The 26,562-nt window shown below is 47.9% G+C and overlaps 1 protein-coding gene across 2 annotated transcripts; it reads left to right on the top strand.

Annotated features, from left to right (window-relative positions):
- Positions 1–22,180: 22,180 nt before the first annotated feature.
- Positions 22,181–24,630, top strand: LOC136509226 (protein GRAVITROPIC IN THE LIGHT 1-like). 2 transcript variants are annotated; one of them, XM_066504052.1, is made up of 2 exons: positions 22,181–22,495; positions 23,123–24,630. In XM_066504052.1, exon 2 carries the CDS (start codon positions 23,151–23,153, stop codon positions 24,528–24,530), a length of 1,380 nt encoding a protein of 459 aa, XP_066360149.1. In that variant the 5' UTR covers positions 22,181–22,495; positions 23,123–23,150; the 3' UTR covers positions 24,531–24,630. The 2 variants fall into 2 exon arrangements, with proteins under 2 accessions (XP_066360149.1, XP_066360148.1); XM_066504051.1 differs by having other exon boundaries at positions 23,071–24,630.
- The last annotated feature ends 1,932 nt before the right edge of the window (positions 24,631–26,562 follow it).

Genomic DNA, 26,562 nt, shown 5'->3' with positions numbered 1-26,562 from the left:
CCCCGCGATACGCCCACGGCCGGACTCTACATGGTTTCAGATGAACGCACTCCAGGTTATTTCTGTTTTATTCATCGTTTATTGATTTTTACATACTTTTGCATTGCATTATAACATTGGGATGAAATATTGTAGGCCCGGCTGAAACAAGAAACGTGGCGCCGTGAGGAGCTAGAGGCGAGGATGGAGGCAGACCGGCAGAGGATGGAGGCAGAGCGGCTGCAGATGTTTGAATATATGAGGGGTGTTTACGCTGCAATCGGTCAACCTCCGTCACCGATGCCAGTCCCTCCTCCTCAACCTGCTTCAAATGCTGTTTCAGGCACTGTGAGTCACTTCACAATCTTATAATCACCGTTTGTAGTTTATGCAGAATCAATCTTTTCTCCTTTGTGATGTGCGTATGTTTAAAGTTTCTAATTTCTAGTTTATTTCTAGTTTGTGATTAACCTTGTAATCACTGTTTTGTTCTCAGTCACTATAACTTAGCTACTTTTAGTTTCCGCAGAATTAATCACTTTTTCTAGTTGCTAGTTTATTTCTAATACTTGTATGTTTCGTTCTCAATCACTGTTAATGATTTATCTCTTCTCCTTTGTGCAGAATCAAACTGCGGCATCGAATGAGCCTTATGACCGACAGAGGTCACAGTGGTCACCGTGATCATAGTTTATTTGTATTCCTGATGAGCCTGGAGAGCGACTGGGAACTATGTACTTGTGATTCTGAAGTTTATTTGCATTTGTGATTGTGAAGTTCATTTGCATTTGTGATGTGGTCGATATATCTATATAAACTGCCTGTGATGCCTATTATGAACTATCTGTGATAGATGTGATGTTTATTTGAATGCGGTATGTGGCTGTGACCGAACCAAATAAACTGGTTATATGTGACAGCATTGTCGAGTGTTACACTCGACAAAAGAGCTATTTGCCAAGTGCCATGAAAAATACACTCGGCAAAGCGGACATGTGGCAAAAATTTGTGCATTCTGAGGCTAAAATGGCTTATTTGCCGAGTGTCTGCGCTGTGACACTCGGCAAAGAAGGCATGTTTATCGAGTGTCAGCGCCTGGACACTCGGCAAAGAGACCAAAAGCTGGGTCTAGAATGGCCAGTCCATGCCGAGTGTCCGGGATATGACACTCGGGGGCCGGGACACTCAGCAAATAATCCATGTTTGCAAGTGTCAGGGCTAGGGCACTTGGCAAACAAGGTCATGTTTGCCGAGTGCCGGGTCCGTTAGACACTCGGCAAACACGCTGTGACCGTCTCCGTGCCGTCATGTTACTTTTTTTGCCGAGCGTTGGTTTCAACACTCAGCAACGTCTTTGCCGAGTGCCCGATAAAAAACACTCGGCAAATAAACTTTTGCCGCCACTGTGTACGCCGTGTGCTGTTTGCCGAGTGTAACACTCGACAAAGCCTTTGCCGAGTGTTTTTTGGGCTTCGCCGTGTGCCTTGGACATATGGCAAAGTCTTTGTCGAGTGTTTTTTAGGCTTCATCGTGTGGCTTGGACATATGACAAAGATTTTGTTTCCGGTAGTGATGTGTTAGTTAGTTAGTTAATTAGTTGCATGATTTCCTTTCCAGTTTGCATGCGCACGAACGAGCACCGTGGATGTGGTCGCCGTGCGCGTAGGAGGGCACGGCGAGAATAGCTCGCGCATGACCATGGAGTGATTGGCTGTGGACGCAGCGTCATGAACGTGGGGATGCACACAGTTCGAACGTGATGCAAGGCTATCCACCCGAGAGCTTCTGCTCTTTGTGATTTTTAGAGGATAAAAGGGAAAGAAAGATAAGAAAAGCAGTGCGGTTTCAGTGCTGCACCAAACCCTGTGTGTTCCAAGTGTTCGCGTTACGTTTGTGCTGTGTTTGTTCTTGCGATCGCGAGCTCGCCGGCCATCATGAACGCCGGGAGAGCGCTAACAGAGCTGATGCGTTGCCGAGAGTCGGCACACAATAGATAAACATTATCCGTCTAGTTATGAAATTCCATGATCTCCATAGTTGTTTTTTTAGATCTTGTTCTTTGTGAAACTAGTCGACAAAACTCCCCCCTAATAACAAAGAAATAACAATGTTTTTTTCGATCAAGAAATAAAAATTTCAATACAATACACATTTCTAAGAAATGAATTCATATGCCCCGTTCGCTAGTCTGAAACTTGGCTAAAACTGGCTGAAAACATTGTTCCGGCTGAATTGGTAAATATACAAATAATTTCTTTTGACAAGTACCGGATGGAAATGCTCAATTGCTACACGAAGGCCTAGATCAGAAACAAGATGAACAGATCTGGGCCTGTTATGATTGCTCAATTGCGCACCCATTATATATGATTGCATATGTTATCTTCCCATTCGTTCCAAAAAAAAAATCGTTTTTATTTACCTTCCTCGTGTTTCTTCCGATCCATCAGGTTTACGGTTAGCATTCTGGACATCAAAACATGTGCGATATTGTTGCGACAATAATGCAAACAAACAAAATCTTGCGAACAATGCGAAGGAAAAAAAAGAAACCAATGGGGTTAGCATGCAGTGCATGCATGTAAAAAGGTCTACGGAGAGTTTCGTTTGTCAATTGTTAGGGCAGATCAGTATTGTCTAGTCTCATGCAGTATCACATAATTATGAGATAATTTAAGAGGTAAAGTACAATGAATTGTCTTTTAACTTGTCTGGTAGTAATTCTAAAGTCCTTAATTTGTGGATACAACAGTGAACTGAGCCTAGCTCAGTTGGTTAGGTTCTTTGTGGTGGAACATATCTATCCAGGTTTAAGTCCCAGACTTGGCACCAGTGTTTGCATTTTTCTAGATTTATTTCAGGATTTAATGGCGTTGTGCCACGTTCCCGTCGACAATGAGGCGTCTGTTGGTGACTTTGTCAATCTTAAGATGTGCCGTCATAGTGTACTTTGGTCTTGGTGTAATTCGCAAAAAAAATTATGGATACAATAATGAAATGCTTGTGAGTTGCATGACAGCAACCACTTATACAACGGTGTGTAAGTTGTCTAATAGTCCGCAATTTTAGCTTATTTCTCTCTTCTCTCTTTGCTCCACATCAGCAAAAATTCTACGTGGCACTGCATGAAACGAAGTATAAGAGCATGGTTAATAACCCAGCCAGCAGCGGGCTGTATGCTACTGCCATGTCAGCTATAGCCATCCTATTAGCCAACTCATATTATAGATTGGCTGCAACAGTGAATGTAAGTATTTAATGCTTATGTATGCGTGGACGTATCACAACAGCTGGAACGAGGATGGTGGGGAGTCAAGCGCCGATTCTACAGCCTGCAGCTGGCTGGGAGCAAGCTGCACGGTGGATTCAGCCGGGCTGAGAGTCAAGCGTCGGCTGTTTGCTTTCTTCTTTTCTCTCTCTACCAAATCACTCTATTTTTCTGATGTGGCTCTATTTAGCCGGCTGAGTAAGCATTATTATACTTGCTCTAAGACCGTTGATGTGTAGCAATGTACTTGCTCTTAACGATGTTGTCGCTTTACTCTAACCAAGTACTGTAACTATTTTTATTTTAAGATTTACAAAGATTTCTAGAAAAGGTGCACCGAAGCACTTCTTGGGTCCATGATATCTTGTGCCTTTTGATTATCGCCACTACGAGGCTAACGAGTTTTTGTACGGATAACACGTGCTGCCTCCTCCGTTTCATAAATAAATCCTATTTATCCCATTATTCCTCCTCCACAGCATCATGGTCAATGGTTGATGTAGAGGAGTGCAATGACATTTAATATATTTTTGTAAACACTAAAACTCATTGCTCCAACTTCTCAGTAAGTGGTTAGTGTTGTTAGGGCAGTCCCAATAGTGCATTGATGATGGTTTCTATTCTCATTAAATGACTTGTCACGTAGGCAAAACGTTGACATGGCAACGTAATTAATGAAGAAAGAGAGCAAAAATCATAGAAATGATTTCTTCATGAAGAAATCAGGTCTACTCTTGACCCAATGCACCAAGAAACCATGAAATCGCCATTGGGGAGAAACCACCAGTTTCTAGGGAGCTCGTGTCGCACTCCCATTGGAGGAAGAAGATAGAGTTGGGAGAGAGAAATAGAAAATAATTATTACTCATAGAAACCATAGGTTGAAAAGCAGTACTTTTTTGGTGCGGTATCATATATTATAGAAACTACTAGTTTCTTTCGTTGGGACTGCCCTTACAGTTAATAAGCTTAATATGGGGGTAGTAAGGTATTTTCTCTTGTTTTGTTAATCTATCCTAAACTTGCTAGAAACCTTTTCATCTTGCCCCGTTCGTTTCCCGGGGAATGACCCCTGGCTGGAGTCGTTACTTAACTTATATAAGAATTTCATTGGTCGGAATGATTCCTGACCTGATATGCCCTAATCGAACGAAGCCTTAGAGATAGAGCGAGTACCTCTATTTAGAAAAACTTAGGGCCGTCACAATGATAAAAACTAATCATAATTTCTATGTGTATTAATTTATTTATATAAACACTACACTTAGAAACTACATTCCTAATGGACAGTTTCTATGAAATAATCTTTTGTACAATCACATGTTGCGGGGTTTATAATCCCGGGGTGTCTCAAGGCATCGATTAGTTAGCAGGCCGAGCGGCCCATGATGCATCAGCCAGCAAGAGCCCAAACGACCGAGACCCAGCTGATCCAAGAAAACCAGGCCAAGCGCTAAGGTGGGGTCGGCCACGACCCCTCAATTAGACTTAGCTATACAACGTGCAAGAGACTCACGACCTCCCCACCGCTCCTACCCCTAGGAGGAACGGGGAGGGGTCGAGCCTGACCAAGCGTGCCCGCTCTGATAAGAGGAGGCACGCTGCACTGACTCCGCAAGGACCGAGGGGACAACGGTCACCTCGGTCCGATCAGATGCCATCCCTGCGTCATGCAGCTCAGACAAGACAACACCGCCCAAGGCGGTGACAACATGTACGATAACCACCGGTCAAATACGGCCCGACAAGATGCATGTACAATTCCACCCACTACGAGATGGTATCCACGACGAAGGCCTTGACTTAGAGGCTAAGCAGACCAGCGAGAGGCATGACCCCAACCACCGAGATCGTGGCCCTCAACTCCTCAAGCCAATGAGGCAATCAATGATCTAGGGGCGGCTACCAACTCCTGTACGATGCCCAGGAAACCAGGAGGCGATGACGAAGACCATGGTGGAGATCACGTCGCATAGGACGGCTGGCGAACCACCACCGTGCCTACAGTGCCACCACGACTAGCACAGTAGCACCATGCCACACCATGCCACGATGTGGCCACAGGACAATGACGACAACCACGCCCAGACGTGCACCCCAAGATGGCGTAGCTTGCAAGCTAAGTTAGCTAGGCCCTCCCTCAGGCTCACGACCCTTCGGTCAGGAGAACCTACTGCTTTGTACAAGCCCTGGCTCCGAACTCTATATAAGGGCAGCCAGGGCACCATCCAAAACCATTCGATCCATCTCTCATTCATTCATTCTTACACCGTAGAAGGGCTCCAAAAGCTTTCCTTTAGGTAGCCCATCTCCTAACTCTAGGTCTCCTACCTCTTCCACCATTCTTGCACCCCTATTGTAAGAACTTTAGAGCATTCAAGCGAGAAATACGCACTCGATCATCTCTGAGACTGGACGTAGGGCTCCGGCCTAAACTTGTATAAATCATCATGTCTTTTGGATGCTACCATCATCTTTCTAGAGCAGCACGGCAATCGTATAAGTTTACTAGTCTGGTTTACAAAACACCGACAGTTGGTGTGCCAGGTAGGGGATGGTCGCGCATTCTCGATTGTTGAGAAGGAAGCGATGGCTCCTCACACTGTTGGTGGACCTACTGGCAGAATGGCCCATGGTGGCCACATCCGCCACCAAAACCACGAGTTCACCAGCATCAGAGGGCCAGCACCCGCGTCTGCCTGTAGCCGCGGCCCAAACCTTCGCCATGGAGATCTGGGTCCCATGGCCCACGGTGGACACACTCTCGGAACTGCCCCCGGCGGCAGCATCCTAGAGTTCACCTACACAGGGGGGCTAGTACCCTCTCTCATCACCAATCATGGCCAAGTCCTCCACCCAGGATATGGCAGAACCACCTAATCTAATGCCTTTCAGGAGTACTTATATTCCATTAGACACTAAGTACCAAAGAGAGTGTACTAAATCAAACTGTTCCATCGAGCACACCCCAAGAGAGATATCGAAAATCCATATTTTTCCATTAGGATCATAAATGAGAGAATAAATGTTACAACATTCTTAAGCCATTTCATACATCATTTTATTACAGTAACAGAATATTACCTTAATTGATTATAACAGCAGAATATAACAGTGTTATCAGAGTTACAGAGAAATCAGAGATTAATTTAATGACATGGTGGAGTATTAACATAGTGGGCATTTATATACGAGAGATGCTAGTAGATTTTATATCTTTTCTTATAAAAACCTTTAGTGAGGGTTATAAATAAACACTACGGTCGTAGCGTGAAAGGAATCCTCTTTGAGCCCACCAGGAGGTTTCCACACACAAGAGTTAGCTCTATGTACCCTCCGATCACTTGCAACAGGGGGAATAAAACCCTGAGTACTCGATTGTACTCAGCAAGACTTACCCGACATGAGAAAAGTAAAAGACTCCAAGGATATGCAAGGCTTATTTGTCCTGTGGGTTATTGCATCTGCGGAAGCATTACTAAACGTGCGTCTTTATATTAAATTTTATTAGCAGTCATCATTAGTTCATTAACTATCCATTCTATGTAAGCTCCTATGCTACTTTCAAGTAGGTAGTGAGCAATTAGAACCATTTTACCATCTTTCATATTTCAGTTCTTACTACGGTGCTAGATGATAGCCAAGTCGGTACCTTCTCACAAAAATGGCGATTAGCAAATCAATGTATCCCTGCTGGGTACCCCAAAATACACGTCCCATTTGTACCCCAGACACAAACAAGACCAACCCATTCCACTCCTCTCACAGGGTCCAGATCCCCGTCCAAACTTGGACTCCAAGCCCCCACACTTGAGACCCGGTCTCAGTATGGTGCTTAGACCTCCACCTTTCCTCGCCTCCAATTAGTCGGTCCAGAAAGAGCCAAAACCCACGACAAGAGCATAACGAGCCTTCCTGCTCCTATAAGCAAGTATGTGCTTAGAATAATAAGTCTGTGACCTGACTACCATCCACAGCAACGGGCGGTCCTCAATTGACACGGACAGAACAAATGCAATCCAAGACTCGCTTGAATGCCTAAGTCCAGATCTAAGTACCATTTTGCCCAGTTTCCAATTATCCTCCATATATATTCTATGTGATAGTAATATAACAATAACAATAATATCTTTCCTATCTCTCGTGAGTGACAGGTAATCACTCGACTTCTACTAGATCCTATAGCATAGCAATCTACATGATCCTAACATACTAGTAGGACTTATAGGATAAGGATATATATGCAAGTGGTTTTCATTCAACTCCTTAAACTTAATGCACAAGTATAAAATAAAGTGCAGAATAATAGGGGTTATGCACTGGGGCTTGCCTGGGTAAGATATAACCAAAAGTTAGTATTCCATCATGGTGACACAATCATTAAGGCACCTTCTTTTCCGCTATTTCGGTCGACTCCATGATCCATCGTTGTTCCTATTATGATATACATGGATGCAACGCAGAGACGTAAATAATCAACGGCAACGACAACTCTAAAATACGTTTACGCTCCGCAAGCTAACGAGCTAGCTCTAACGACTAGCGTACTAGGCTACATATCCACGTCGTTAGGTAAGGCTTCATCTCCGAAAAAATGTTTTAGTTCTAAAATTCCAAAGTGTTTTGGTATTTTATTGATTAAATATATATTTTTAAACTAGGGCTCATTTAGCTACCTTAGCAAACTAATTATTATGGAGCTACAAAATTACAGTGAGCACCTAATAATGTTAGAAATTTAATGTGAAAGTTTCAGAGTCAACACTATCACCAATTTATCACAACAATTACTACAAGTTTATATCTTACAATATTAAGCATCTCAAATTAATTAGATAACTCTTAAAAATATTATAAAACTATGTGAACAAAATATACTAGCAGATATATCATGATTTTATGAACCTAACAAAATTAGTTTTATAATTTTTGGCTAAATACACAAATTTATATTTAATTTACAAGTTTGGTTAGAAACTAAATTAGGAATTGCTTAAGAAAAAGGGAAAAGCCAGCGGCAGCTAATTCGGCCTAGCAGCCCAGCGACCTAGGCGCGAGGTGCGGCGGTGCGCGCGTTGCGACGGCCCAAATTATAGAAAGGACTCTGCCGTTTAGATTAAACACGCACTGCGACGTCGCACTATTTCCTTAGCCTTAAGCTTTGCAAAAACCACCCCAAAAGAAGTCACCTTCTCACTAAGCCAATCCCCAACGTGTCCGCGCGATGGCACGGTGGCCAATGGTAAACCGCGGTAAACCATTTAGGCCAAACTACAGGACAGACCACCACCTATGGTTCAGACTGCGACGATGGGCAGTGGTGGGATACTGGGAGGTGCCCTAGGATACGCTGCAGTGACAGGCAGCGGTTCGCGGTGATGGCGCAGCCGTTCCGGTGAACGAGGAGGGCGAAGAGAGAAAATAAGTGGTGCGCGAGCACCAGTGTCATACCACTAGAGCAGCTGATGCGTTGATGAGGATGGAGAGGCCCTATGTGGCACTGGCCACGTGTGAGCGGCAGAGGCGGCAACATACCGAGATGGGCATGGTCGCGTTAGCTAACCTTCGGTGGGACCTTAAGCGAAGTTAGGGCGAGCACCGGCACCAGGGGGTTAAGATGAGTCTACAGCTGACTTGAATTGAACTAAGACCAAGCGTATAGACCTACCCCCAAAACATGCCATACTACGGCGGCGAGATGACCGGTCACGTCAAAACACCAAATTGGTCGACAACAAGGCTCGTCTGCGCCTTGGTGCGGGTCGGCTGCTAGCGAGCCTCCAATCCTAGCTGCTGGAGCACTGAATCGAGGTGGTGCATCATGAACCGTGCGTATAAGCTTGCGAAGTGGCACGGCTCCGTTGGTGGAAAGGTAGACGGGGCAGCGGCTTTCAGGCTCGGACAACCTCGACCAAGGCTGCATTAAATGAGCGGGAGCATCCGCATGGCGAGGCTCAGAGGGAGCATGCCATGGGGTACTGAGATGGGACCACTCGGTCTTGGTAGGGCACGGACGGTGGCAGTGGAACAGTGGTCGCGCGGGAAAGGCATTGACATCACTACAAAGGGCAGCAACGCGATGGAAAAGCAGATGTAGACCGCGACTCGGTGGTAGGTGGATCGAGCGGTGAGACGGGTGCCACATCAGTCATGCGGCGACTGTCGTGGCATCGGCTGGGCCCACGCATGTAACACCTTTGGTGTTACAAGCTCACTTAGCACCTAGATTAAGGCATAGGAGAAATTATCAAGGTAAGTTTCTCGGGTGTAAGAGTTAAAACTCGCATATAGGTGCTAATGTAAAATCCCGACATGGAGAGAGATGTTGTTAACTAGTGTTTTGGGAGCTCAAAGATCAAATAGGAAATTAAGATAAGCCTTTTCGTTAAGACGGCAAACACTTGAATTTATGTTTAAAATACCATTTTTGGCGAATTATATTGAGCGAATTAGTTAAATGATGCTTATATATTTGGCTCCTATGGGTTAGTATAAGGCATGGACTACGGCATGAAGTATTTGTTGGTTGAGGTTAGCAAGGTTTAGATCTATTAAAAATTGCGACAAAAGAGTTAATGGTTACTTAGTCCTAACTGAAAATCTTAACGTTCTAAGTCATCACGGATCTTAGACAATGCCATTTTGGCATTTGAATTCCAACAAAAATGGTTAAGCACTACATCCATGTTCTTGCACCATTGGTTGCTTCTAACTTGGCACTTGGGCAAGGTGTAGGTCATAGTTGAGTTGGATGTCAACTTGAACTCTTAAAAAAATTGCCCAAACTTCGATCAGAGCGCACTAGAACCTTGTCACCGGTGCTCTGCTCATGAGCCAGTGCTCAAGTGGCATGATCACCTTGGCATCCTCCTCTCTCCCTCTCTAGTCACTCTTTAGTCTGGACGATTGCTTCGCTGGATAGCCAGTGGTGTGGACTTTAGGTTCGTGTAGTTGGTTGAACCTTAGTCGAGCTTTTAAGCGGTTTTTGGTATGCTTTAAACAGCGTGCATGGCACCATTTTCCGTCTTTCGGCCTGCGTTCGCGGCCACCACCTAGTCGATGTGGCATTTCTTCAACCGTTCATCCCACCTACTCACTGAACTGCTTCTACCGGTGTCCTTGCCATGTTGTCTGTCTATCGCTGCAACTGCCGCATGCCTCACCCTAGCCTGGTTGGCACCTACCCTGCTCGGTCCCTATTGACCCTGCTCTCTCCTTCCTCTGGCGCATGCGCACCGACCGCCATGGTTGCGAGCCCCGGGCTAGGTCACCACCCCACCAACTCTGCCTCCATCCCTGCTCCTCCAGCCACCCGAGCCCAGGAGCACTGTCAGCATGGCCCGCTGCCGCCGTTGCGCCCCTGCCGGCCATCAGTGCTCGTGGCTGGACCGCCTCGATACGCCTCCAGCGAGGCCACAGCCACCCATCGGTGCGCCGTGGCCGTGCCACCGCCGCCCAGCGGTCGCCCCGCGTGTGTGCGTGTCCAGGGTGCCTTAGACTGCCCCTGGCTATGCCACCAATGCCCACGGGAGTAGCAGGCACCCTCGCTACCCCTATGCACCGCCTCCGTCGTCGTCGGCCACCCCCCATGCTGAATCGGCCGTCGACCGGTTCCCCTGCCCCTACTCTACTCGTGAGGAGGTAGAAGAAGGACTCAACCATGAATAGAAACTCTTTACTGTGTTCACTTTGCAAAAATGCTAGACGCATAGATTTACAAATAGGGGCTTGGTTAATTTCAGGGAAAGTCAGGGTTGTACATGTAAAGTGCGAGGGGGGCTCAGTGAAAAGTGTCACTGCCACCTTGCTAGGCCGCCGACCGCGCGCCTTGTCTGGGCCAGCCTTGTGCCGCTCGCGCTTGGGCCGCGCGTCTACGTGGGCCGCGCGCGGCTGTGGGCTGGCTGCGTAGCCCAATGCCTGGAGGAAATTTCATTTCCTTTTCTTATTTGTAGAAACTTCATAAATCCACCAAAAAGTGTAGAAAAATCACAAAAATACCAAACAGATTTTGTTAGTCTCCTAAAATCATGATCTATCTATTAGCGTATTTGGTTCATCTAGTTTTAAAATGTTTCTAGGGTTGCAGTAATTATTTTAAAATGTTAATATTGCTAAAATGTGAACTTGTGGGAATTTTTGTGAGAAAATGGTGATAGTGTTGACTCTGAAAATTTTACAGTAAATTCCTAATATTATTAGCTGCTCACTATAATTTTAGTAGCTCCAGAATAATTAGTTGCTAGATAGGTAATGATGCCCTATTTTGAATAAAGATTAAATCGATAGAATAAAATAAAGAAACAACTTGGGTTTGTATAACTAAAACACTTGTTAAGAAATGACACCTTTCTCGATGATGTTGATACGTAGATTAGTATGTTAGTCATTAGAGCTAGCTTGTTAGTTTGTAGTATGTACTCTATTTTAAGAGTTGTTGTTGCCTTGTTAATTAACTGTTGCATCGTCTCTGCATCGCATTGCATACCATAATAGGGATGACGATGGATCGCAGAGTCATCAGGAGTTGCTGGTGAGATGGTACTTTTGGAGATCATGTCACCAAGATGAAATACTAACTTTTAGTTATATGTTACCTAGGCAAGCCCCGATGCATAACCCCTATTATTCTGCACTTTAATTTATGCTTGTGCATTAAGTTTAAGGAGTTGAATGAAACCCACTTGCATATATATATCTTTATCCTATGAGTCCTACTAGTATGACAAGATCATGTAGATTGCTATGCTACAGGACTCTGGTAGAAGTGGAGTGATTGCCTGTCACTCATGAGAGATACGAAAGATATTATTATTGCTATTATATTATTATCACCTGAAAAATATATATGAATGATAATTGGAGACCGGGCGGAATGATACTTTGGATCTAGACTTAGTTTGGCATTCGAGCGAGGCTCAGATTGCATTTGTTCCGCCTGTGTCAGTTAAGGACCGGCCGTTGCATTGGGTTCTAGGCAGGTCACAGACTTATTATCCTAAACACATACTTGTGTATGGGCGTGGGAAGACTCAATGCTCTTTTGTCATGGGTTTTAGTTCTTTTTGGACCGACTGATTGGAGACAGGGATGGAGGAGGTCTAAGCACTGCACTGAGTTCAGGACTCAGGAGCGGGGGCTTAAAGTCCAAGTTCGGACGGGGACCTGGACCCCGTGATAGGAGGGTAGTGGATTGGTCTTGCTTGTGCCTAGGGTACAAGTGAGGTGTGTGTTTCAGGGTACCCAGCTGGGCACATTGATTCGCGAATCGTTGTGTGATCCGGTACTACTTGTCTACTATCTAGCACCGTAGTAAGAACTGGAAGATGAAAGATGGTAAAATGATTCTGATTGCTTACCACCTGCTTGAAAGTAGCATAGGTGCTTACATAGAATGGTTTGTTAATGAACTAATGATGACTGCTAATAAAATTGAATATAAGGACGCACGTTTAGTAATGCTCCTGCAGATGCAATAAACCCACAAGCCAGATAGCCTTACATATCCTTGGAGTCGTTTCTTTTCTCCTGTCGGGTAAGTCTTACTGAGTATAATTGAATACTCAGGGTTTTATTTTCCCCTGTTGCTAGTAACAGGCGGATGCAAGAGCTAGCTCTTGTGTGTGGATTCCTCCTGGTGGGCTTAGAGAGTGTTCCTTTACGCTGCGATCATAGTTTTATTTATAACTCTCACTAAATGTTTTTATAAATAGAAGTTTTATAATCTGTTGTCATAGTTTATATATCAATGTTTCATCATGTCATGAATAGATAATTATTTCCGATGTAACTCTGATCACATGTTTATATTCCGCTATTAAATTAAATTGTTCATAACTATGATGTATTAAAAGTGATGTAAGAAATGGTTAATAATGATGTAAACTTTTTTTCTCATTTGTGATCCTGATGGAAAAATATGGATTTTTGGATTCTTCCTTGGGGTGTGCTCGATGGAACTGCATATTTTAGTGTCCTCCCTTGAGTACTTAGTGTCTCGTGAAAGATAAGTACTCCTGGGAGGCATTATATTAGGAGGTTCTACCACAGCGCATGGCCTGGCCGGCAGCGCGCACGCGATGGCCATGTCGCAGCAGCCCTGCAGCACAGTCCGGGCCTGTGGAGGTGGCCGAGGCCAAACTCAGCCCGACGCGTGGCCAGTATCCCGCAAGGCCAGCCACGGACACGACCATGGCCAACAATGACCATGTAGCGGTAGTGCGCACGCGTGGTGACTGCAGACACGGGCCGCGCAATGACGAGCGGTGATGTGCATGGATTTTAAAGCGAAGCTAATGCTGCTGATTAACTCGACTAAGGTTCGACCAGTTCCACTAACCTAAAGCCAACCATACCAACTATCTAGCAGAGCAATCGCCATGACCAGAGAGCAACTAGATAAGTCGCTAAAAGAGTGCCAACATAGACTCGTCATTGGGTTCACGAGCAGGTCACTAACGACATGGTTCACAGCACGTTCCAACACAGTTTCAGCAATTATTAAGAGGGCAACGTAACACCCAACACCACTACGACCTATAACATGCTCAAGGGCTTACTTAGAGGCAATCAACAATACGAAAACATAAAGCTAGTGTTTAAACAATTTAGTTAGGATTTGAATGCCAAAACAACATTGTCTACTTCCATTCAGTCTTAGAAAGTCAAAAGTTCAGCTTAAACTAAACATCCATTAACACTTTTGCCTTAATTTTTTAAAAAGTCTAAACCTTATTAACTTCAACCAACAAGTATTTCACACAATAGTCCATACTTCATACCAACCCATAGGAGCAAAATATTTAAGCACTCTTTAATTATTTTGCTCAATATAATTCGCCACAAATGGTACTTTAAACATAAATTCAAGTGTTTGCCAACTTAACGAAAAAGCTTATCTTAATTTCATATTTGATCTTTGAGCTCTCAAGAACAATAATTAACAATATTTGTTTTCAAAAATTAAAGTTGCATTTTCAACTACACCACTTGCTCACCATCTTTACATAAGCACTATACATAAGTTATATTTTATTTTTGTTTATAGAAATTGCTTTTGGTGCCAACAATTAAAACTACTTATTCTATTTTCTCGTTAGGATTTTCATTAGCACTTTTACGCACTAAGTAAATTAACTTGGTTATTTATTTGATTTCTCTCAACCATAAAAGGGAGTCGCACAGGGTTTGTTTATCATTTCCTGTCTGTTTTAATTTTTTAAAACTTGAGAACTTGTTTTGCTAATTTCTCTCAGGCCTCAATCTCGGTGCTAAGCAAGCTCGTAACACCAGGGGTGTTACACAGGAGATCAGAAGTCCATGGCTCGTGACGAACTCACCCAGGGAATGGCCTCAACTAGCCACATCCTTGTAGGGAACCACAAGGTCATCCACACTAATGGGTCAATGCCCATCACTAGCTTCTACCCCGTCCAAGTCAACCACGTTGAAAGCCTAGATCCAGCGGTGGAATCACACCTTGAGCAGTGTCTCCACAACCAGTGGAGCGCCGCGTGTTAGGGCACCCATGAGCGATGAAATCACCTACCGTCCCGCAGCATCATCACAAGTGATCAGGTGGCTACCCGGCGTCATGCCTTGCATAGTCAAGCCCAGAATCAGGATCTAATCCTATATGGCAGACAAACCACCCATCATGACTCAACGAACTATTAGTTGTCACTCGGAGGCACATGCATCCAAGGAAGCGGGCTCCCTGAGTGCACCGCGCGCCGCGCCGAGCGGACCAAACCACATTTTACTCAGAACCCACTTCCGCAGTGACAAGATGCGCCAACTCTTCATCAAGAGTGGCAACTGCACCTAGAGGCAGGAACGCGACGACCACGACATCGTTGCACTAGGAAGGCTCAGGCACCAGAATGCACGAGCCTCCCTGCCCAGAAGCTACAGCGGGCCAAACCCCAAAGAAGTCACCCTCGGGGGCTCGCAAGCCCGCCGAGATGATGGGCCGGCAAAGGTCGACCCAAGGCCGTTCGGGAGGTCGATCCATGCCTGCTGTGACCATTCCAAGCACAGAAGAATCACTCTCACTAGCTCATGGCCTGGAGACCACGACGGCTTCGCCACGAACAGATGTTTAGGGGCTCACCGCATCCCAAGCGACAGCAACTAGTCTCACGACAACTTCATGTACATCGGTCAGTCACATCTATCTTGACCCTAGCCTCTCTACCTAAGCACGTCCACATACACATAGAAGCCCGCGCATAGTTGCAGATACTCAAGACCGACCCATAGGGCAAACCAGATAGCATGATGCCCACACATTTCACCCAAGTATCGTTTAACTTCCGAGTGACTTGATCTGACTTGCGCTTGCAGCCAGACACAACTCACTCATGGGCCCTCCATGCATAGATGCACGCAAATGACCCATGGCACAGCACTATTTGTCATTGTCCCAGTGATCGACCCACTTTGAACTTCTTCCAATCGTGCCTCTCGCCACGATGAGCAGGTGACCCAAGTCTTGATTCCTCGCTCGCACTGAAGGTTGCCCCGGCCAAGCCTTATGGACCAGCACTCAGGCAAGTCCAGGCACCCGCGCACGAGTTTGAAAAGAAACAGGGAACTCGCTTGACCAAGGCAATGGGAACAAAAAGAAAGAAGTCTCAGACCACTCACTTACCTTCTTCTTGCATCGAGCCAGATCTGTGACCTACCCCTGACGCCATGACGCTCCAATGGACCGCATACCCTTTAGCCCTATGGGCCAACCCTAGGCTAAAATGTGCACCCGCGAGCACAGGACGAGGGGGGATGAAGCACATTCCAATTTGAACGAAATGAAAGGAAAAAAGGTAGCAAAATGGCATGCAAATACGCTGACCACATACCATACATACACAAAACCCACAACACGTTCACCGCAACTAGGATACCCGTGCAACACAGGACCCTTACATATGGATCATCACACATTGGAAGCTCAGAACCGGCGTTGAATGCGGGCGGCGGGCAATTTGCATATAAGAATCCATATTCCACGAGCATCGGCATCACTCTACCTCACGCCCACGCAACACGAAGAAAAACAAAGAAAGGCGTGATGTCGCCAAGCCTATCCTATAGACGCTTACGTTGCAAAAATGGGGTCGTGCTAGGCCAAACTCCATGGGTTGATCCCTAGGCGGGGCTATGTGGCTACAACATTCGAGCGATCAGACCAACGGTGATCAAGGCAAGACAACGATGCACAAAAGAAACAAAATCGAGGAACACGAACCAAAAGGAACTATCTTTACTTAATATTATTATTAAAGACCTCGAGAACATCTCTAAGCTCCTAGCCGCCATCACGAAGGATCTCCTCCACATCCACGGTGGCAACAATGGCGTCTACAGCAGCGGTGAAGTCTTTGACCCGCACCGTCCGCTCTTCCTTCCCGGCATGCTCCGGGAACCTAGGCGTCACCCGATGGAGGTTCACCCCGGTCCATAGCTGCATGGTGGCAAGGGCAACACTGGCCCCTTGCCGGATTCCCACCACCACCGCTCGCTCATGGTCCTCTGCTACGATGAACCCCCAGAGGCGAGCCGCCTCCTCTTCATAGTGAGAAGCCTCCAGCTGCTCCTCTAGTGCTGGCAACGAGACGACATGAAGGTCAGAGGCTATAGGCATCCATCCTAACGTCTAGACAAGGGAAGCCCTTACTTGTGATATAGGCCTGGGCGTCAGCGGTTGCCGCCTGTGCAGCGGCGGTCTCACCCTCTGAGGCGGTGAGAGCAACCTTAGCAGCATCAAGGTCGAGCTCCAACTGCCTCACCTCATGGGCGGCCACGGAAAACCACCGGTGAGCTTCATCCACCTCGCGGATGAGATGACCAAACTCTCGATGGCCGCCCAGAGGCGATGAAGATGAACTCAACACCACCACCGATGGGACCCGACCGGGGCAACACCAGCGGCACCTCCTGAAGCAGCATGGGAAATAGCCCTGAGGAGTGCTCACGGTCAACTTAGGTCAGCATCAAGCTCAAAATATCTTTTAAACACTCACCCCTGTTCGCGCGGCAAAACTTTGAGATGCGGCGGTAGACCACTAGCCTCTGGCACATCTTCCTGTGGATACTCGCTGTGATCCATCATGTCGGCCAGGAAAGGAAGCCACAAGCGCACGAAGGCAAGAGGGAAGAAGCGACGGGGCAAGCACTAAAGAACAAGACTAATCCCCCCGTGCCAGATCTCCCGATTTATAACCACAGGAATCATCCACGATGGATACCTCGGGCGCATGGGTATTCACCCTCATTTACTGACCATCTTGGAAAATCATGCCGAGTAGGTGAAGCGATCGGAGGAAAGGCGAAGCGGCGGTTGCCCATGTGGCGGCGCGAACCAAGTAAACTTTGTGTTTCCCCACTTTTTCCATATGATTTTTGATTTACACACCCGTGTTTCGCGGTGCACGACCGCTCATGAGTGGGAGCCATTGTGCCAAGACATGACCGGGGAGGCCAACAACCCCCCAAGATCGTGCATAGAAGCAACCCACCGCAACCGCGACCTCGTGTCGTGCTTAGGAAAACCTCTCTTGGGCCATCCCTTAGGAGGGCTCAAGGCCACAAAAGGGATAGGGGCAGGGAGGAGATGGCCCCCTATGACTCTAATCGGTGGTGCGGAGCCACACGACCATCTCTCTTGTATTTGAGTCATCCGCTTTGAAGTCACCCGGTTGACCCCCTCTAGGGGGAGGCATCTTGCCCTCTGGACGCTATGGAGGACGTTGGGGACTGATGATCTTGACGGTCGATGATTTATGGGACGTCTCTCGATGAGGCACAGCCAAACTCCACGTCGATTGGGGTGGATATCAAGTCCTCCTCGAATTACCCATTGACTCCGATGAGGCGTACCACTTCGACCACGTGGTTACGGTGGACATGCCTCACCCCGTGTGGGGCAAAACCAAACCTGCCATTAACAAGGAAGCATGACCTCTCGAGGTCATCAAGGATGTTAGGGAAAAACAGAGTTGGGACCCCAAGACCACAAAAAGAGTCAGGGCCAAGCCCCGACTAACTCCTCCCTACGTCCCAGGTCTTAGAGCTAAGGCTAGCTCTAGAGACTCATAAACCGTCAGAGGTCCTCGACCTATCCAGGAGAGATCGATGAAGCAAATGGCTGGGGTGACGCGCAATGCGGAGCCCAAAGCGTGATCACAGCTCAGTCACGTGCAAGAAACAAAAGGTCCAAGGCCTACGAGCCAACGCGCATTCGCAAAAAGCCTTGCAACTGCCAGTGGGACGTATAACGAGAACCGCGCGGTTCTCCACAAACTTTTCTCTCTCGTCTCTTTGCCCTCTCAGCATCTAGCCATTTAGGGAAATCTAGGAGAACTCGAAGTTACAGCCATGAGTGGTTCAAATGGTAGGAAGGTCTCCATTTATAGGCTAGGGATGGACTGAGCAGCCTAAACCCCTCGGGCCACGTGGCGAACCACGGAGGTCATAGCCAAAGTCATATGCTCACCTGGGGTTAGGAAATCAAGGCCCTCCCAAAGGCAAGGCCGATGCAGCTTCGATAAGACCACTTGGCCCCGCCTAGGTCACGGGCCCCAAAACACGGCACACTGACACGGCAAGGCTTAGTAGTTGCGTACCACGTCATCTGGGCATCCTGATGGAGTGGAACACAACGGCCACCTACCGCATTGAACGCACCAGCCCTCATGGGGTCGAGCGATGAAGCTCGAACGAGCCACGACTATGAACCCGCGTACAAACGCACACGCATCTCGGCGCTTTCATGACCACTTCGTGAGTGCAAAAACGCTCAGGGGCTATTGTTGGTGCCTCATTGCATCAATTAGTTAGCAGACTGAGCGGCCCATGATACATCAGCCAGCAAGAGCCCGAACGACCGAGGCCCAGCTGATACAAGAAAACCAGGCCATGCGCTAAGGCGGGGGTCGGCCATGACCCCTTCATCAGACTTAGCTATACAACATGCAAGAGACTCACAACCTCCCCACTGCTCCTACCCCTAGGAGGAATGGGGAGGGGTCGAGCCTGACCAAGCGTGCCCGCTCTAACAAGATTAGGCACGCCGCACTGACCCCGCAAGGGCCAAGGGGACAGCGGTCACCTCGATCCGGTTAGACGCCATCCCTGTGCCACGCAGCTCAGACAAGACAACACCGCCCAAGGCGGTGATGACCGGTACAATAGCCACCGGCCAAATACGGCCCGACAAGACGATGGCCTTGACTTAGAGGCTAAGCAGACCAGCGGGGGTCATGACCCCAACGACCAGTATCGTGGCCCTCAACTCCTCAAGCCAATGAGGCAATCGACATCCCGGGGGTGGCTACCAACTCCTATACGATGCCCAGGAAACCAGGAGGCGATGACGAAGACCATGGCGAGACCACGTCACACAGGACGGTTGGCGAACCACCACCATGCCTACAATGCCGCCACGGCCGGCACAGTAGCAGCACGCCACACCATGCCACAATGTGGCCACAGGACAATGACGACAACCACACCTAGACGTGCACCCCAAGACGGCGTAGTTTGCAAGCCATGTTAGCTAGGCCCTCCCTCAGGCTCACGACCCTTTGGTCGGGAGAACCTATTGCTTTATACAAGCTCTGTGGCCCCGAACTCTATATAAGGGCAGCTGGGACACCATAAAAAATCATTCGATGCATCTCTCATTCATTTATTCTTACACCGTACAAGGGCTCCTGAAGCTTCCCTTTGGGCAACCCGTGTCCTAGCTCTAGGTTTCCTACCTCTTCCACCATTCTTGCACCCTTCATTGTAAGAACTTCAGAGCATTCAAGCGAGGAATACGTACTCGATCATCTCTGAGACTGGACGTAGGGCTTCGGCCTGAACCAGTATAAATCCTCGTGTCTTGTGGATGCTACCATCGTCTTCCTAGAGCAGCGTGACAATCGTATAAGTTTACTAGTCCGGTTTATAAAACACCGACACATGTATTCTCTCTCTCTCGTCTATCGATCACATCTCCTCATGTCTTGGTTTCCCTGTAGACAACCATTTTCTCATCTCTCTCTCTTCTTTAATTGTTGTATCACATTATCTTTTTGCTTAGTTGACATCTTAACTAATGAAACATAGAAACCTTGTGATTTCTAAGTTAGGAGCAATGTTCTAGTTTTAATTTGTATAAGTCACAATATCTTTAGTTTGACCAAATTTATACAATACTTATAACACCCAATAAATATGCTATGAAAATATGTTTTTAATAGATCTAGTCATTTTTATTCGATAATATAAATATTGTTCTTGTTTATAAACTTGACTGAACTCAAGATAATTTGATTTAATAAATAAGAAAAAAAATAAAAAGTCAAAAAAAAAAATACGACTGAGGGCTCTTTAGGTTAGGGGATTCCAGACCACGAATCATTCCACTCATTCATGGTTATATAAATTAGACTATCATGGGTTCTATGGCACTGTTTCCCGCAACCGAACAATGACAGAGGAATCCCGTGATACTTCCTCCGGTCCATTTTATTTCGCGCACATCCATATCAAGATTCAAAGGCCCCGTTCGCTGGTCTGAAACTTGACTGAAAAACACTGTTCCGGCTGGTTTGTTGCGAGAGGAAAACACTGTTCAGCTGGTTTGATGAACAATAACGCGAGAGGGGAACCAGCCGGCTGGCTGGTCTGGTTCAGAAAAACTTTGACCAACAATTAGACTAATAATTTTTAACTATTATAATACAAACTTTATATGATTAGATTGGTAAGGAATTATACTATCCAATGGTTATAAGTTTATAAACATAAATAATATAATATAAAGCAAATGAATGGCCAAACGGTATGTTCGCTGGTCGGTTTATGGGCTGATAAACCCGGCTGGTGCTGGTTTGTTGTGAAAGGAAAATACTATTGGCTGGCTGATAAGCCCTAGCTGAAACCAACGAGTGAACAGGCTGAAAGTGTAATCTAGGAGACCGTACCATTTTAACTTGCGTAAGATAAAATGGATCGGAGGAAGTACTGTGCGTACTCCTAGCTTAGCTTAGAAGTAGCAAATCCGTATTACTGTTCGGAAAATGGAGTCGGAGATGCAATTTGTATTCATGAATCATGATTTTGGGAGCAGGCGGCCTGACTTTCCAAATGAACACTCCTATGGATAGGATAGCTATGCCTTTGTTTAGTTGGACCTCAAAATCCAAAAAGTTGCTACAGTACCTGTCACATCGAATGTTTGCGGCCCGTGCATGGAGCATTAAATGTAGACGAAAAGAAAAACTAATTACACAGTTTGGTGGGAAATTGCGAGACAAACGTTTTAAGCCTAATTAGTCAATGTTTGGACACTATTTACCAAATAAAAACAAAAATGCTACCGTAGCTCCAAATCAAATTTCGCGAATAAACGAGGGCTATCATTCGGATTCATTTCCTGCCACTTTCGTTCCTCCTTTACTTTTGCAGCACCGGAGTTTGGTCCCATTTCCATACACACAGCCCTTGTATAGTTCGCGAAATTTGGATTTTAGGGCTACTGTAGCATCTTCGTTTTTTATTTGGCAATAGTATCCAAACATTGACTAATTAGACTTAAAATATTCGTCTCGCAATTTCCTACCAAACTGTGCAATTAGTTTTTCTTTTCGTCTATATTTAATGCTCCATGCACGGGCCGCAAACATTCGATGTGACAGATACTGTAGCAACTTTTTGAATTTTGGGGTAAAACTAAACAAGGGCACAGAGAGACAAACCCAACCTTTTGCTTTCGTTGTTCCCAATGCCATGTCGACTCGTCTTCACCACAGTAGTATTGTACCACCACTGGCCACTGTCCCTTGCAGCCCTGCTTTACGCTTTCACCTCTGCATCGACTCGTCGCCGCCGCCGACCAGAACGTTTCGAGTTCAGGGCCTTGTTTAGATCCCATCAAAAGTTCCAAGTTTTTTCACTTTCTCTCCATCATATCAATTTTTAGCCACTTGCATAGAGTATTAAATGTAGGTAAAAAAAATAACTAATTACACAGTTTAGTTGGAAATAATTCGATGAATCTTTTGAGCCTAGTTGGTCCACGATTGAACAATATTTACCAAATAAGACGAAAGTGGTATCATTCATCAGATTGAAAAAAGTTGCAATCTAAACAAGTCCCAGGCCAGGCAAGGCGAAGAAGGCATCTGTCACTCTGATCTCATCGTCGTCGTCAGTCCAGACTAGAGTTCCGTTACTTTCACCGGCAAGCAGCAGCGGCAGGTTAGTACTCGCCTCTCCTCTTCTTCTTTTTTTCCCTTCCCATGATTAGCCGATAATTCTTCGCAGATTGGCTTTATTTAACTTGTTATTAGTGCCTAATGTGAAAAGATAAAGCCTAACCTGAATGATTTGTTTTGGTTGCTGTCTCAGTGTCTCCTCTGTGCCTGGCGTTTCTTTGATATATGCTGCATGTAGTTCCATCCATACAGCTTGTTGTTCATTCAGATCCTTGTTCAGTTACTCCTACCTCTGAAAGTTTTCATGTCAGCACCCTTCAGATCTACGTATCTTGCTTGCAATGTTTTTTCTAGATGTGTAGTCCTGCATGAACTAATTAATTATTACTTACTAGGAATCTGCATTCTCCTGCTGGGAACAGTGGATATTCGTGTCCCAGAAGGTTTGCATGGTCCCAAGATGTTTTCTGTTAAATAAATCGTGCAGAACAAAAGAAATGCTTCTGCATACCCTGTTGTTCCTGAATGCACATTGCACAAGTACAGTTTTGATTTCCTTTTCCCCCGTGGATTCAGTTCCTTCAAAAAAGAATTTTGATTCCCATCACATTCGTTCAGAGAAGAAGAAGATCTGAATCTGATCATACCCTTTTCTGGATGCTGCAAGCAGTCGCCATCGGCCATCGCCAAGACAAACAATGGAGTCGTCACCAGCGCCAGCAAGAAGCGCGAGGGCTCCACCAACTCCAACCTGCACCGTCCCGGGGCTGCTCGTCGGCCTCACAAAGCTCTTCAGCCTCTCCAAGGTCTGCGCAGCCCCAACGCCGGCGGCCGACGACGGCAACGCCGAGGCAGCAGCGACGACAAAACCCGGACACGACCCCGACCCCGACCCCGGCCCGGACCCGAGGCTCGTTCTCGCGAGGCTGTTCGACGAGGTGTCGGCGCTCAAGTCCGGCTACGTCAAGCTGCAGCGAGCGCACTTCCCCTACGACCCCGACAAGGTCGCCCTCGCCGACGAGACCGTGGCGTCCGAGCTCGACTCAGTCGCCGCGCTGCAGTGCCTCTGCACCTCCCGCCGCGGCATCGGCCCGCTCGTCGATGACCGCTGGGCCCAGGTGCAGCGCCTGGAGGCCGAGGCGAGGCGGAGGGACGCCGACATCGCCGCGCTCGCCAGGGAGCTCCGGCTGCTGCAGCGGGACAACGCCAGGCTGAGCAGGCAGCTCGTCGTCAGGAGTAGGAACGACGACCGTCGTCGCGGGGCGGGGATCTCCGTGCCGAAGGAGCTCGCGAATCCTGCGGCGCTCGTGAGACAGTTCGTGGTGGCGTCGAGGTCGGTCTGCGATTTCGCGGAGCTGCTGCTTGGAAATGGTACCTGCAGCCTGACGACGGCGGCGGCGGCGGCTTCGTCGCCCGAGCCCTGTGTTGTCAGCGACGACGCAGATTCTGCAGCGGCGGCAGAGCAGGCGCGGTCGTGGAGGAGGTACTCGCTCGAGGCGCACCTGTGGCGAGCGATGCTGCTCGTCGGCGCCGAGGAGTGCTGCGGCGGCGACGCTGGTAGCAGCTTCCAGCGGATCATGAAGCCCCGCGACGCTCTCGACGCGCTGATGCAGTTCCCGCGCTCGGGGCTCTCGGCGTTCTGCCGGGCGGCTTACATTGCCGCCGTGCCGCCGGAGGCGGAGGCGGCCGCGTGCGGGAACCTGGACCACAGGGCCTTCGTGTCCCGCGGTGGCCACCCGAGGACGCCGCTCTACCGCGCGTTCGCGGCCGCCGCGAGGTCCGTGTGGGCGCTTCCGGTGCTGATGACGGCGGTGGCGCGCTGCTCGGAGTCGGAGCTGGGGAGTGGGGATGGGGGTGGTGGTGTCAGGATGTTCTACGCGGGCAGGGGGAGCCTGTACGCGGCGGAGTTCATGGAGAGCGTGCCTGCGCTTGGCGCGGAAGAAGCTCGCCGCGTGGTGGCGGGTGAGGAGGAGAAGCTCAGCGTCGCATTTACCGTGACGCCCGGTGTCAAGGTCGGCGACACGGTGGGGCCGTGCAGGGTGCTTCTCTGTCGTCGCCGCAAGATAGCTTCTTTCTAGTGCATTTTGCTTTTCTTTACGCTCTATATCTTTGATATCGGCAGCCCAAATATGCAAGACTTAGGGGGTGTTTGGAATGTTTGGACACATGCATGGAGTATTAAATATAGATTAATTACGAAACTAATTGCATAACTTGCGACTAATTTGCGAGACGAATCTTTTAAGCCTAATTAGTCTATGATTTGACAACGTGATGCTAATGATAGATTAATTAGGCTTAAAAAATTCGTCTCGGAAAATAGCCTCCATCTATGTAATTTGTTTTGTAATTAATCTATATTTAATGCTCCTTGTTAGTATCTAAACATTCGATGTGACATGAATTTTAGGAGCGACTAAAGAACCAAACACCCCCTTATATGTTGATATTAGTACCCCAAATGTACAAGAGTTATATGTGACGTTGATAAGATCATTAATCTGGACATAATCTGAAGTTTGGTGGATGAATGAACTAAATAAAAAGGGATAATTGTGTTCTTATTCTTGTCCAGTAACCAATTGTGATTTTGCTCCTACTTTTTTTAACTTTGTGTTTTTACCCTTGTTATTTTAAACTGAATGGTCCGTTTACCCCTGCTTCTCACGTCCGTCGTATTAACATGGATTAAACGAATTAAAAAAAATTCCAAATCTAAAAAGCAAGGGCTAAATGACCATAATGCCCCTTATCCTTATCTCCTCATCCTAGACTGAAGCACGGGCGTCGTCTGTCTGCATCGGGCTCGGGCTGTTCGTGAGTGCGGGTTCCCGACGACGGCTGCAGAAGCACCGAAGGGGAGGCCGTGGCCCCAGAGCGCGGGCGCGGGAACGGGCTGCCTCCTGGTTGTGGGCGGGGGGCCACGGCTCTAGGTGCGGGCACGGCCTTCCTCCAGGCGCGGGGAGGGGCCGCGGCACCCGCCTGCCGGTCAGCCTGCGCGCGCTGGGCGGCGGCGGCGGCGCCCTGCCTCGGATCAGCGGCGGCGTCCGCCTGCAGGTCCAGGCGTCCGCTAGCAGGTCCTGGCGGCTCTTGGCCGCGGGTCGTCTTCTACCTCTAGGCGCCCGGGTGTGTGGCTGCAGGGGCACGCGCGTAGAGGGGCCACCCGCGTCGGGGGCGCGGCTGGGCGGGCGCTGCGGCCGTGCGAGCTCGCGTCATGGTGGGTGCCGCTGGGCGGGCGTCGCGGCATGACCGGTGGGCGCGCAGCGCGGTGGGTGCGCAAGCGCGCAGCTGGGCGGGCGCGGCAAGGTTTCCAGCGGCGACGCGGCGTGACCACCAGGCGGTGCGTGCGGCTCCTTTTCCGTTCGCCCCGCTCCCCCCTACTCGTGCCCATGGCTTCTCCCTCCGCCCCGCTCATCCTCGGCGGCGAGGGTACCGGCTGGGGCGCCGCGCGGCCTGCAGCGGAGCCCGCCCCGACCCCTCGCCCCAGCTCGCGCCCGCGGCGGCGCGGCTGGGGCCTCGCCCGCTGCCCCGCCCCCCACCCGCCCAAGATCTGACGATCTCATCGCCCCCTTCAGCCTGGTTGGTTGGTACGCCCTGCTCTCCAAATCAAAGTAGCCTCTTCGATTCAGACTTTAGTTCAGGCATCAGTGAAATTGTAAGATAAGGTTGTTCGATTTGTAAATTAGATTAATCTCTACGGTTTCCAAGATTTGTTGTACTTCTTTATGCTTGTCTGATCTGATTTACTAGATTTTGCAGCTGACGTGTTCTTGTTGTAGATTATCACGAGTATGGATTTCGTAGTCAGAGTCCAGACCAAACAAAACTTTGGTTCTTGAGATGCTGGTTCTTGTTCCAATGGGAATATTGGTTGCTTATGTCAACCAAACATAGTGAGGGAAACTTAATGATGTAGTTTACTAGTTTCCGGGTATAGTCAGGTGCCTGTCTTTTTAAACATGTGGCTGTGCACAGTTACATGCCCGGCAGAGTGGAATCTGCTCATCGTTACATGTGTTGGCTCTTGACATGCTGCCATGTGTTCCATTTGGGCAGGAAATATCTCTAAGGCTGTGTTTAATTCACGAAATTTGAGAATTTGGCTATTCG

This window comes from Miscanthus floridulus, chromosome 15 (assembly GCF_019320115.1).
Source record: "Miscanthus floridulus cultivar M001 chromosome 15, ASM1932011v1, whole genome shotgun sequence".
Classification (NCBI taxonomy): Eukaryota; Viridiplantae; Streptophyta; class Magnoliopsida; order Poales; family Poaceae; genus Miscanthus; species Miscanthus floridulus.
This window is presented reverse-complemented; position numbering and strand designations above follow the sequence as displayed.